The sequence below is a fragment of the Alnus glutinosa genome, chromosome 3, assembly GCF_958979055.1.
Source record: "Alnus glutinosa chromosome 3, dhAlnGlut1.1, whole genome shotgun sequence".
In the NCBI taxonomy this organism is placed as follows: Eukaryota; Viridiplantae; Streptophyta; class Magnoliopsida; order Fagales; family Betulaceae; genus Alnus; species Alnus glutinosa.
The window spans coordinates 36271238-36280705 of NC_084888.1; the positions used below are offsets into that span (position 1 = coordinate 36271238).

A 9468-nucleotide genomic window follows, 5' to 3' on the forward strand; every position below is an offset into this window, starting at 1 on the left:
CAAAGCAAAAGTATTAACAAACAACTCACAATGTCTTCAAGGGGTACCTCAATTGGCTGGGGACCACGCCTCATGAAGCGAAGGTCACTAGTTCAAATCTCCCCTCTCCTCCCCTCCCTTCCCCTCTCCTCGTATTGTGTGGACATGCCAAATAAACTCTCCTTAACAAACATAAGAGAGCACTCTCCTTATCAAAATAGTGAAATACCTTTTTAACCCTCAAACTAATAAAAGACAAAAATAAATATATAATAACCAAAACACAAATTATATATATTGTTTTTTTATGTAATCATTCAAATAAAATTGAAAAGGAAAGACTATATTTACCTCTCTTAGTCTATCACTCATGACTCAACCAGTAATGTCTTCTCAATCTTTCGATTTAATTAATGTATTGTACTGATCTACCATTGAGATTAATACCCCTTCCATGATCTAAATAATAAAAATACATAGCATATCAGCAAAACAATTTGCATTGAACTCGTTTGCTATGCTGCTGGTTGAATCGGGTCAATGGAGGAATATTATTCATTTTCTTTTTCTCTCTCTCTCACACTCTTATTAACATTTTTTTACACGACATGTAAATTTAATATAAAATTATTGAATTAGAATAAAATATTCTCATCCGATTAATTAAATTGATTAAATTATAATTAACCTATATAATTTTATATCAATTAATTAACAGGCTCCAAACATAACATCCTGCTAGGCATGTTGGAAGGAGTGTTGATTGTTGAATGTTGTTGGGACTTGGGACATTTTGGGTGCGTCAGGGCACGCGCTTGTAATTCTATGATTGACCTAGACGATGATGACCTTTTATTACCCGAAAGCACGTAAAGTAAGCCTGGTTGGTGTGTCAATACTCAGTGCATGGGATTCCCTTGTATATGTCCACACAGAATTGTGACCCATTATCTATAATCCTCAAAACATTCCAATTGCCAAGGATTCTCAAGGAAAGTAGGAAACCACGTTTGTTCGGGCGTGTCAACGATTTCCTCTAAATTGAATTGAATTAAATTATTAAATTAATATGTGTTTGAAATACATATAATATTTGAACATTATAGGTAATTGTTAAGTGTTCTATTGCATAATCTAATATATATGATTACTAGAGTGGATAATTCACATTTATTTATCCTCCTTTTGTTTCGGCGTAAAATATTTTTCGTCGAAAAATATTTTCAAAAAACTTAATTTTCAAAAAAATGTTTTCAGCATAAAATATTTTACAGCGTTTGGCGCGTATGAAAAATCATACATATTTTTTATATTTTTCATTCAATCATATTAACTTAAAAATCAATCATATTTTCTAAATGCATAATCTATAAAAATCAATTTGTATTCGCTGCATAAAAATATTAATATAAAATAATTGCTTGATGGTGGTCCGACAGTAGTTCGGTGGTGGTTTAGAGGTAGTTCGATGATGGTTCGGGGGTGGCTCAGTTATGGTCTAGGGTGGCTCGGTAGTGGTTTGGGGGTAGCTCGATGATGGTTCAGTGATGGTCTAAGGGTGACTTGGTGTTGGTCCGGGAGTGGCTCGGTGGTGGTTCAAGGGTGGGTTGGCGATGGTCTTACTTATTTGTATGGAATCCTCTCTACCTGTTAGTAGGAGTGGCATTTTATGTTTGCATGTTGGGTTCGGGTCGTATAAATGCATGAGTTGTGGTCAGCCCCAATACGACTTTTTTAATTAAACGAGTCAGACCCTTCAATCATAACCTATTAATTTTGTGTTGGGTTTGCAATTCATGTAAAAAGATTGCCAACTCTAAGGGTGGGGCGGTGATGGTCTTACTTATTTGTATGGAATCCTCTCTACATATTAGTAGGAGTGCATTTTATGTTTGCATGTTCAGTTCGGGTTGTACAAAGGCATAAGTTGTGGTCAGCCATAATACGACTTCTTTAATTAAACGAGTCAGATCATTCAATCATAACCTGTTAATTTCGTGTTGGATTCGCAAATCATATAAAAAGATTGTAAACTCTAAATGTCATGTATCATATTCGAGCCGTGTCAAAGCGTTGACATAATACTATATAGGTCAACAATAATCTGATCTATTTAATTAAACGAGTCAAACCCTCAACTCGACTCAAAATTTTTTTATGTTAAATTCATATCAAATTTATGGGTTGTGTGAAAAATTATAAGCCCTCCCTATTAGGTCTAGAAAGTAGAAAATAATGGAGTATTCCTTATTATTTTCATAACATCTACGACGGCTTTAAGGACTGTCGTTTTGTAGTACCTTCAGAAGCAAAAGGATCTTTTTCCGCCAAACCAAAGTTCCCGAGTCTTAACCGAAGTGAGTGAGGACCTGAACTGAGTCAAAAATGTCGAACTCGTTCTCCCACCTCCACGACCTTCTCATTCAGTAAGCTCTCTCTCTCTCTCTCTCTCTCTCTGTGTGTCACAAAATTCTCTCGCTAACAATTTATCTGTAATTGTTTTCAAGGTTATCGGAGCCAATAACGGAGTTTCTCTCCAAAACCCACTACACGCCACCAGAGGGCTCCAACATTTCCGTCAAAGCCCTAATCGAACCCCTTTTCCCACAAAAAACCTCGCCAGCAAACCCTAGCATTTCCGAAGCCCAAATCCGCGCTTCAATCAGAGACTTCACCCTAGCTTGCGCCTGGATATCCTCCTCCCAGTCCTCGACCCACGAGCTCCTCTTATGGATCCCCCAACACCTCTCTATCTCAGCAGACTTGGCCTTTGGCGAGCTCTCAAAAGCTTATTGCGGCGTTTTCAGGGAGGAAAATGCGAAGAGGATTGGAGAATTGGGTGTGGATTGTGTTTCGGTGCCTGAGGAGAAGAGGCTAGTGGTAGAGTTGATGCCCGAGGTGCTACCATTGTTGAAGGAGAGGATTAAGGAGAGCTCGATCGATAATTCGGACGAAGGCCACGAGGTCTCGGCAGCGTCGGCTAGGGTCCCGGTAGGGTTCGCCGTCGTGGCAGCTTATCAGTTCAGATGGGTTGTCACTCAGGTTTGTGCATTGGGTGTTCTTTTTGAATTTCAAAGATTTGAGGTGTAATATTACATGTTGGTGTTTCGTGGTCATGTGGGCTTAGTTACAATTCATGGTTTTTTTTTGGTAGGTTGGTTATCCTTATTTGGGAAAGTTGTGCGCTATGGTGATTCCTTGTGCATTGACTGCGATTGATCACTGGTCGCCGGAGGTGAAAGTATGTGCAATTTCATTGGTTACAAACTCTTCTGTTTGGATTATAGACTTCATTATTTTCTCCTCCTACCTAGGTGTTTATCCTGTATACTCCCTTTGTACTTATGTAGCGCCTTTTGCTTTTAATGAAATTTTGATTACTTGTAAAAAAAAATATTTATAGACTTCATTATTTGAAGCTTCAAGTTTGTTTCAATTGTGTTTTAAATGGGAAGCAAGAGCTGTTGTTAGAGTGAAAAATGTCCTCATGTTGGTTTTCTTATGAAGTAGGGAAGAGGGTTACCCAATCAAAAGCGTGGTGTGATTTCTTTGTTTTATTTTATTTTTCCCTGTCAATGAGCTCTGGCTTAAATGACACTTCCTCTGCCTCTTAAGAATGGAGCAGAGGGCGAGATTGGGGTTTTAAAACCTACTGGAGGTGTGTATATAACCTCTGCCCCAATTTTTGTTTTTTGTTTTTATTTTTGAGCCATTTAAAATTCTATAGTTATTTGTATTATATTTGTGTCCTTGTGGACAACAGTATTAAGCAATTGAAATTCTTGCTTCGTCTTAGTTAGGAGACTGATAAGCCGTAAGTGGAAGAACTTGTTGGAAGGAATGCAAAATAAGTAAATTGATGTGTCATAGTGGGTGGATAATCCCTTCTTCTCCTGTTTTCAGGGGCAGGGCATGGTTAGCCTTACACATCTTGCAAAAAATGTTGATGCTGCTGAGCTTAGTTGTTATGGGGATGTGCTTCTTGATGCATGCTGCCAGAATATTGCTTCTAGTGATGAGATATGGCCCCATGTAATTGAGATGTCAACACTTCTTGTGACATGTACTCAGAAGGGAAATCCTCGTAGCCCATGGTATACTTAATTATCTATATTCTTTTACTTTGCAGGTGTTGTTTTGAAACTGAAGGAACATAGACAAGGTTGATAGTTATTATAATAATGGATGGTGATGTCTTCACGGGGAACATTATTTATGAAACTGAAATCATGGCTATGGTTCTGACAAAGAATTTGGATAAGATTTGCAAAAGAAGACTCTCTTTGGTATAATTCTAGCTAATAATCAATTAGAATGGCAATAATGTCTTATTCACCCCCCCCCCCCCCCCCACACACACACACTCTTTCTAAATTGACCAGCCATAGTGGATCGTTTACATTTTTTGCTTATGAAATCTCCTGGACCTCCATAGTCAAACAGTAACTGTGTAGACTTTCTAGCACCCTTTCTGGATACACTGCATTAGAGATAGAAATTCTTAGTTTGCGTCTTGTTGATTTGTTTTTACTTTTAATCTTAGATCAATTATTGTAAGTTGAGTTTGTAGAGTTAAATAGGGGTTACAAATAGATTACACTATGCTGCTGTATGATGCAGGTTTAGAGATCTTGTCAACCAGCCCTCCATATATGTAAAACATATTTATGTTGAGATTGCTCATGATATTAATATAAATACAATTTTATGTATAGACATGTATATTATTGTCCAATTTTTTATAGAACCTAGTGTTTGCTTATTATCATATACTTGTTCTTTAGGTTTGAAAGGATGTTAAATGAGATGTTAAGTCACTTGGAGCGGCAACCAAGGAACAAGGAGCGCCGTATTGTATGGCTCAAATATGTCGAGCCACTTTTGACTGGTGTTGGTCTTGTGTTAGTAGCGCATTTTAGTCGTATTTTTCCCCTTTTCCTTAAGTGGATGCACGCTGATGATGACGAGACTATCAAACTGGTGAGAAATCGTTTAATCTTCTTTTGACATTTAGCACAATATTTCAGAAGTTTACTGATGAATTTTTCTTTTCGTGGGATTTTTTTTATTTATTTATTTTGTTGGGGGGGGGGGGGGGGGGTGTTGGTCACTGTCATTTTGTATTATTGTTAGCGTGAAGACGGGTTTGGGATCCCCGTCTTCCGGTAACACAATAATGAAGTTTTACCACCTTGGCTAGGTGGCATTTTCAATGTCTACATTTCAATTATAAATTATGATGACAGATCTTCTTGGGTCCTTGTTTCATGCTCAGTCTAACTGTAGGCAGGAATAGCATCGTATTCAAGAACAAAATACTGGACTTTGCTATGGAAGAGTGGTGAACTACCTTGCAAAAGCTATTTGTCTGTTTTCTCAATGTGCAGTCGTCATCTGGCCTTTTGCATCTTGTATTGTCTATGCATGGCATCAGTACTTGTCTTTGATAAGATAAATATTTTTCAAGAAACAATTCTTCAAGAGATCCTTGTTAGTCCAAAGTTCCTTCTTAGGTTCTTATTGACTCAACCAGTAAAAGTCCAGGCATTTCATTCCTAACATAATGAACATGTAATTGTCCATTACCCTCTTTTGTGCTTTTCTCATTGACAAATTAGTCTAGGGCAAACCTAGCTTAATTTTCTGGAGCTGATGTTGGATATAGTAAGAGATGCACTATTTCTCGATTCTTTAATTGTTTGCAGGTTTTGGAACGGATCCAGACTATTTTAAGGTTAACGTGGATAAGGAACACACCATATATTGGAAGGTAAACTACTAGGTAATTATGCTTCATCATCCAAAGAATGTGTCTTGCTTGCAGTCTGAATATTAGTGCACAACATCACAGTATGAGGAAAGAATATGGGGTTTAATCACTGATTTTTTTCATAAGGATGTTTAGAAAGTACTCCAGTTCATCAATCGCTTCTAGATAGGCAGCTAGTGATTGTTTAAGTGACAATTAGAAGTCAGTTCTCAGTGAACGTTCTTCCAAACACGGGCTTGATTGCTTTAACCTTGAATAGGAAGTATTTTTTTTAGTCTCATACATCATGCTTCAAAACCTATCTAATGTAGAACAGAAACTTTTGGTTTCAGGTTGGTCGATGAACTCGCTATATTGTATAAAGAGGCAGCATTGAAAAAGGCTCGCGAAGAAATCAGAACACGCATTCTTCAGATATTGCTCTTACTCCAGCAGTAAGGATTCTGTTATGATTTTCATGACAATAGAGGTTGAACTGAATTTCTTCCTAGATCGTTTTTTTTTTTTTTTTTATGAATAAAAATTTATAGTTAATTAGTTATATATAGTAAATACTAGACTTACTACTTGCTCACATTATACATATACTATGGTTTCTACTCTCTAGTTATATATAATAACATATTGTTAATTTGTTACCTATATTTTCTTCCTTCCTTGATCTTTGACTTGTTCTGTTGATACTTTTCCTGTAATCCGAAGATGCAAAGGAGTGCAATTCGAAGCAGCCTGGGGCAAGCACAAAGATGATCCAAACTTGACAAATCTCGTGTCATCTTTAAGTGGAAGAGAGACAACAACGGTAAACATAATGCCCTTTGTTGCTGCACATGAATGACAATCGCAGTGCAATTGTCACAGCAGGGTTTAAACTTCAAAGCCATTGAGAGGTTATGTGGGAAGAAACAGTTTGCCGAAGATATCAATAAGCTGCATTTCCTTCAATCTTTCTGATACTCTTTTTTAGACTGCCCTTTAGTTCGTATTTTGGGAGCCATGTACATGTAGTTATGAGGGCTAATTTAATTTGCGACATTTTATGGTGCTAACATATTTCAAGCACAAGCCCATGTACATTTTGCTGACGTGCATTAGGATATCATATAATACTCCGGCCTACTGAACTTATATTTCTTTGAGCAAAGATTAAAATACCATTGACATATTTCAGGCATGGCATTTCGTCTCGTGATGGCTCACATGTTCCGATCCACCTCTATTGCCATGTGACCCCAATTAACATCCATCCAACAATCCCAAACATTTGATTAATGATATATATATATATCGTATTTTTATTTTACAATGCTAATATGGCAGTTCTAACTAACAATTGAATTATTTTTTGTTATAAAAAAATAATAATTAATGATTGGATTGCACGACAACATTGTAAGATGAAAATATACATTTTGCAGGAGCGGTTTTTGGAAGGAAAGGATAAGAATAAGGGGAGTCCCTATTTGGGTGACGTTCGAGCTGTCATGATTATTTTTAGAAACGGAGTGGTAGAGGGCCTAAACAACATTATTTTTTAAGGAAATTTGCTTATTGTCTCCAATTTTTGCAATCTGGATCTCCAATAAGATAAACAATTGGTGCTTTTCATTTTTTAGGCTCGTTGACGATTTCAGTCTTTTTAAAAAGTTTATTGCGTGTCAATTAACTTACGCACAATTTAGCCAAATGGACCGTTTCTGCGAAATCATTTATACGGTGACTCTTCACTATGATGGTTGTCCTTATTAGCAATTTTAATATCTTTTTTTTGAAAAAAAAAAAATTATGGTTTTTGTGTTTCTTTTTTGGTCCTCGTTGAAGTTCATTTGCTCAGGACGAAAAAAAAATAAAACACACAGAAAAAGAAAAGGAAGGAGGGAAACAATTTCCTCGTTGGAAGATTAACGAGGAGGGACAGCAGAATATTTGGAGGGAGTGACGGAGCCTAACGGAACTCATAACCGCCTTCACAAAAAGAAAAAAACGACCTCGATGGCTTTAACCTCCTCCTTTTTGAAAACCCCATCAAATCCCTCCAAAACTCTCTCGAGTCTCAACAGCCAACTAACCACATCCACATGGCTCCTTCTCTCTCCTCCTCCTTCTTCTTCTTCTTCAGTCTCGCACTCTCCTTCCACTTCCTCTCCCTCCTCCCAACCACCACCTCGCTCACCACCCTGGGCGTCACCTACTTCACCCCCGTCACCAAGCCCAAGCCTCCGCCACCTGACCACATCCCCACCGCTGTCTCCTACCTCGGCCTCACCGCCATCCGCATCCTCAGCCCCAACCCAGCCATCACCCGCGCCTTCACCTACACCAACACCACCCTCATCCTCACCATCCCCAACCCCCTCGTCCCACCCATCGCCGCCAACCGCTCTAACGCCCTCCGCTGGCTCTACGTCCACGTCGTCCCCTTCTACCCGCGCGCCAAGATCGCCGCCATCTCCGTTGGCAATGACTTCCTGTCCGCCTCCCCACCTGGCGCCCTCTCCTCCGCATCCGTCCTCCTCTCCGCCATTCGAAACATCCACCTGGCGCTCCGCGACCTCGGCATCCGTAGGATCTCCGTCTCCACCTCCTTCTCCTTCATCAGCCTCCTCACGACTTCGTTTCCCCCCTCCGCCGCCGAGTTCCGCCCCCCGGTCTCCGAGACACTCATCAAGCCGTTGCTTCAGTTCCTCAGGGACACCAACTCCTCCTTCTTGATCAACATCTTCCCGTACAACGTCTACCGTTTGAACTCCGAGATTCCCATTGGCTTCGCTCTGTTCCAGGAGCACTCGTTCAATTTCCGCGACGATTTGGTCACCGGCGTTCGCTATCGGAATCTTTTTGATATGATGGTCGATGCGGCTATTAGCGCCATGGCTGTGGCGGGATATGAGAACATCCCGTTGGTTGTGGCGGAGACCGGGTGGCCGAGCTCCGGCGGGGAAGCCAGTGAGGTCGATGCCAACCCGGCCTACGCGGAGATGTACCTTAAGGGCCTGGTGGCGCATTTGAGATCGGGAGTTGGAACGCCGTTGAGGAAGGAAGGGGTGGCGGAGGCTTACATATACGAGCTGTTCGACGATGAGGAGGTGAGGCAGGGGACGACTCTGCCTAAGCGCAACTGGGGGATTCTCTACCCCAATATGACTAAGAAATACAAGATTGACTTCTCTGGGTCACTCAGCACCGGTGAGGGGTGTGCTTTGGTGAGAGTTGGGATTCTCTTGGTCTTTGCTCTCTTGCATTTGCTCAGCTTTTGATACTCTGTTTCTTCGACGACCTGCATTTCAGAGCTCCTTTGAATAATAGGATTTTGGTGTGGGTTGTTGATGTTGATCTCTTTGTTGTAAAGACGACACATTCTTTGTCTCTGTAGTTAAGTATGCGATTCAAGGCTCAAGTTTTCAGTTTCTTTCTGGAAGCTGGTGGAGTTAGGCTCAGATTTTAGTGAAATGCAGGTTCTTTCTCATGCAGAGATGGCTTTTTACTGTCTTAAAACTCTTATCTCTCTTCAAGTTGGTGATGTACATCAAAGTGTTTGATAAAAAGAATTGAATTGAAATGTGGTTTAAGCATGAGTTACTAGTGTTAAAGCATACTGTAAATCATAGAGTTTTGGCACTATGTGAGTTAGACCCTCCTTCAACTCTGCAATGGCTGCAGTATTTACACATGGTCAGCTGGTTGAGTTTGGGCACCCAAAGATATGATTCTGTTCAATG

General features: G+C 39.8%; 2 protein-coding genes across 4 annotated transcripts; both read left to right on the plus strand.

Annotated features, from left to right (window-relative positions):
- Positions 1–2275: 2275 nt before the first annotated feature.
- On the plus strand, positions 2276–6893 carry LOC133862352 (uncharacterized protein At2g39910). 3 transcript variants are annotated; one of them, XR_009899211.1, is made up of 8 exons: positions 2276–2405; positions 2487–3021; positions 3134–3220; positions 3883–4073; positions 4764–4959; positions 5685–5761; positions 6082–6183; positions 6452–6486. XR_009899211.1 is itself a non-coding variant. In XM_062298136.1 (8 exons), exons 1-8 carry the CDS (start codon positions 2365–2367, stop codon positions 6585–6587), a joined length of 1353 nt encoding a protein of 450 aa, XP_062154120.1. In that variant the 5' UTR covers positions 2276–2364; the 3' UTR covers positions 6588–6893. The 3 variants fall into 3 exon arrangements, 2 of the variants coding, with proteins under 2 accessions (XP_062154120.1, XP_062154121.1); XM_062298136.1 differs by having other exon boundaries at positions 5685–5749; positions 6452–6893; XM_062298137.1 differs by having other exon boundaries at positions 5685–5749; positions 6082–6218; positions 6452–6590.
- Positions 6894–7809: 916 nt separating this feature from the next.
- LOC133863423 (glucan endo-1,3-beta-glucosidase 11) lies at positions 7810–9006 on the plus strand. Its single transcript, XM_062299359.1, has one exon. It carries the CDS (start codon positions 7828–7830, stop codon positions 9004–9006), a length of 1179 nt encoding a protein of 392 aa, XP_062155343.1. The 5' UTR covers positions 7810–7827.
- The last annotated feature ends 462 nt before the right edge of the window (positions 9007–9468 follow it).

Excerpts from the sequence above, each read along its gene's own strand:
- LOC133862352 (XM_062298136.1), top strand. The coding sequence starts at position 2,365 with ATGTCGAACTCGTTCTCCCACCTCCACGACCTTCTCATTCA. Across the intron at positions 4,074-4,763 it reads GGAAATCCTCGTAGCCCATG|GTTTGAAAGGATGTTAAATG; the intron begins GTATACTTAATT and ends CTTGTTCTTTAG. Across the intron at positions 4,960-5,684 it reads ATGACGAGACTATCAAACTG|GTTTTGGAACGGATCCAGAC; the intron begins GTGAGAAATCGT and ends AATTGTTTGCAG.
- LOC133863423 (XM_062299359.1), top strand. The coding sequence starts at position 7,828 with ATGGCTCCTTCTCTCTCCTCCTCCTTCTTCTTCTTCTTCAGTCTCGCA.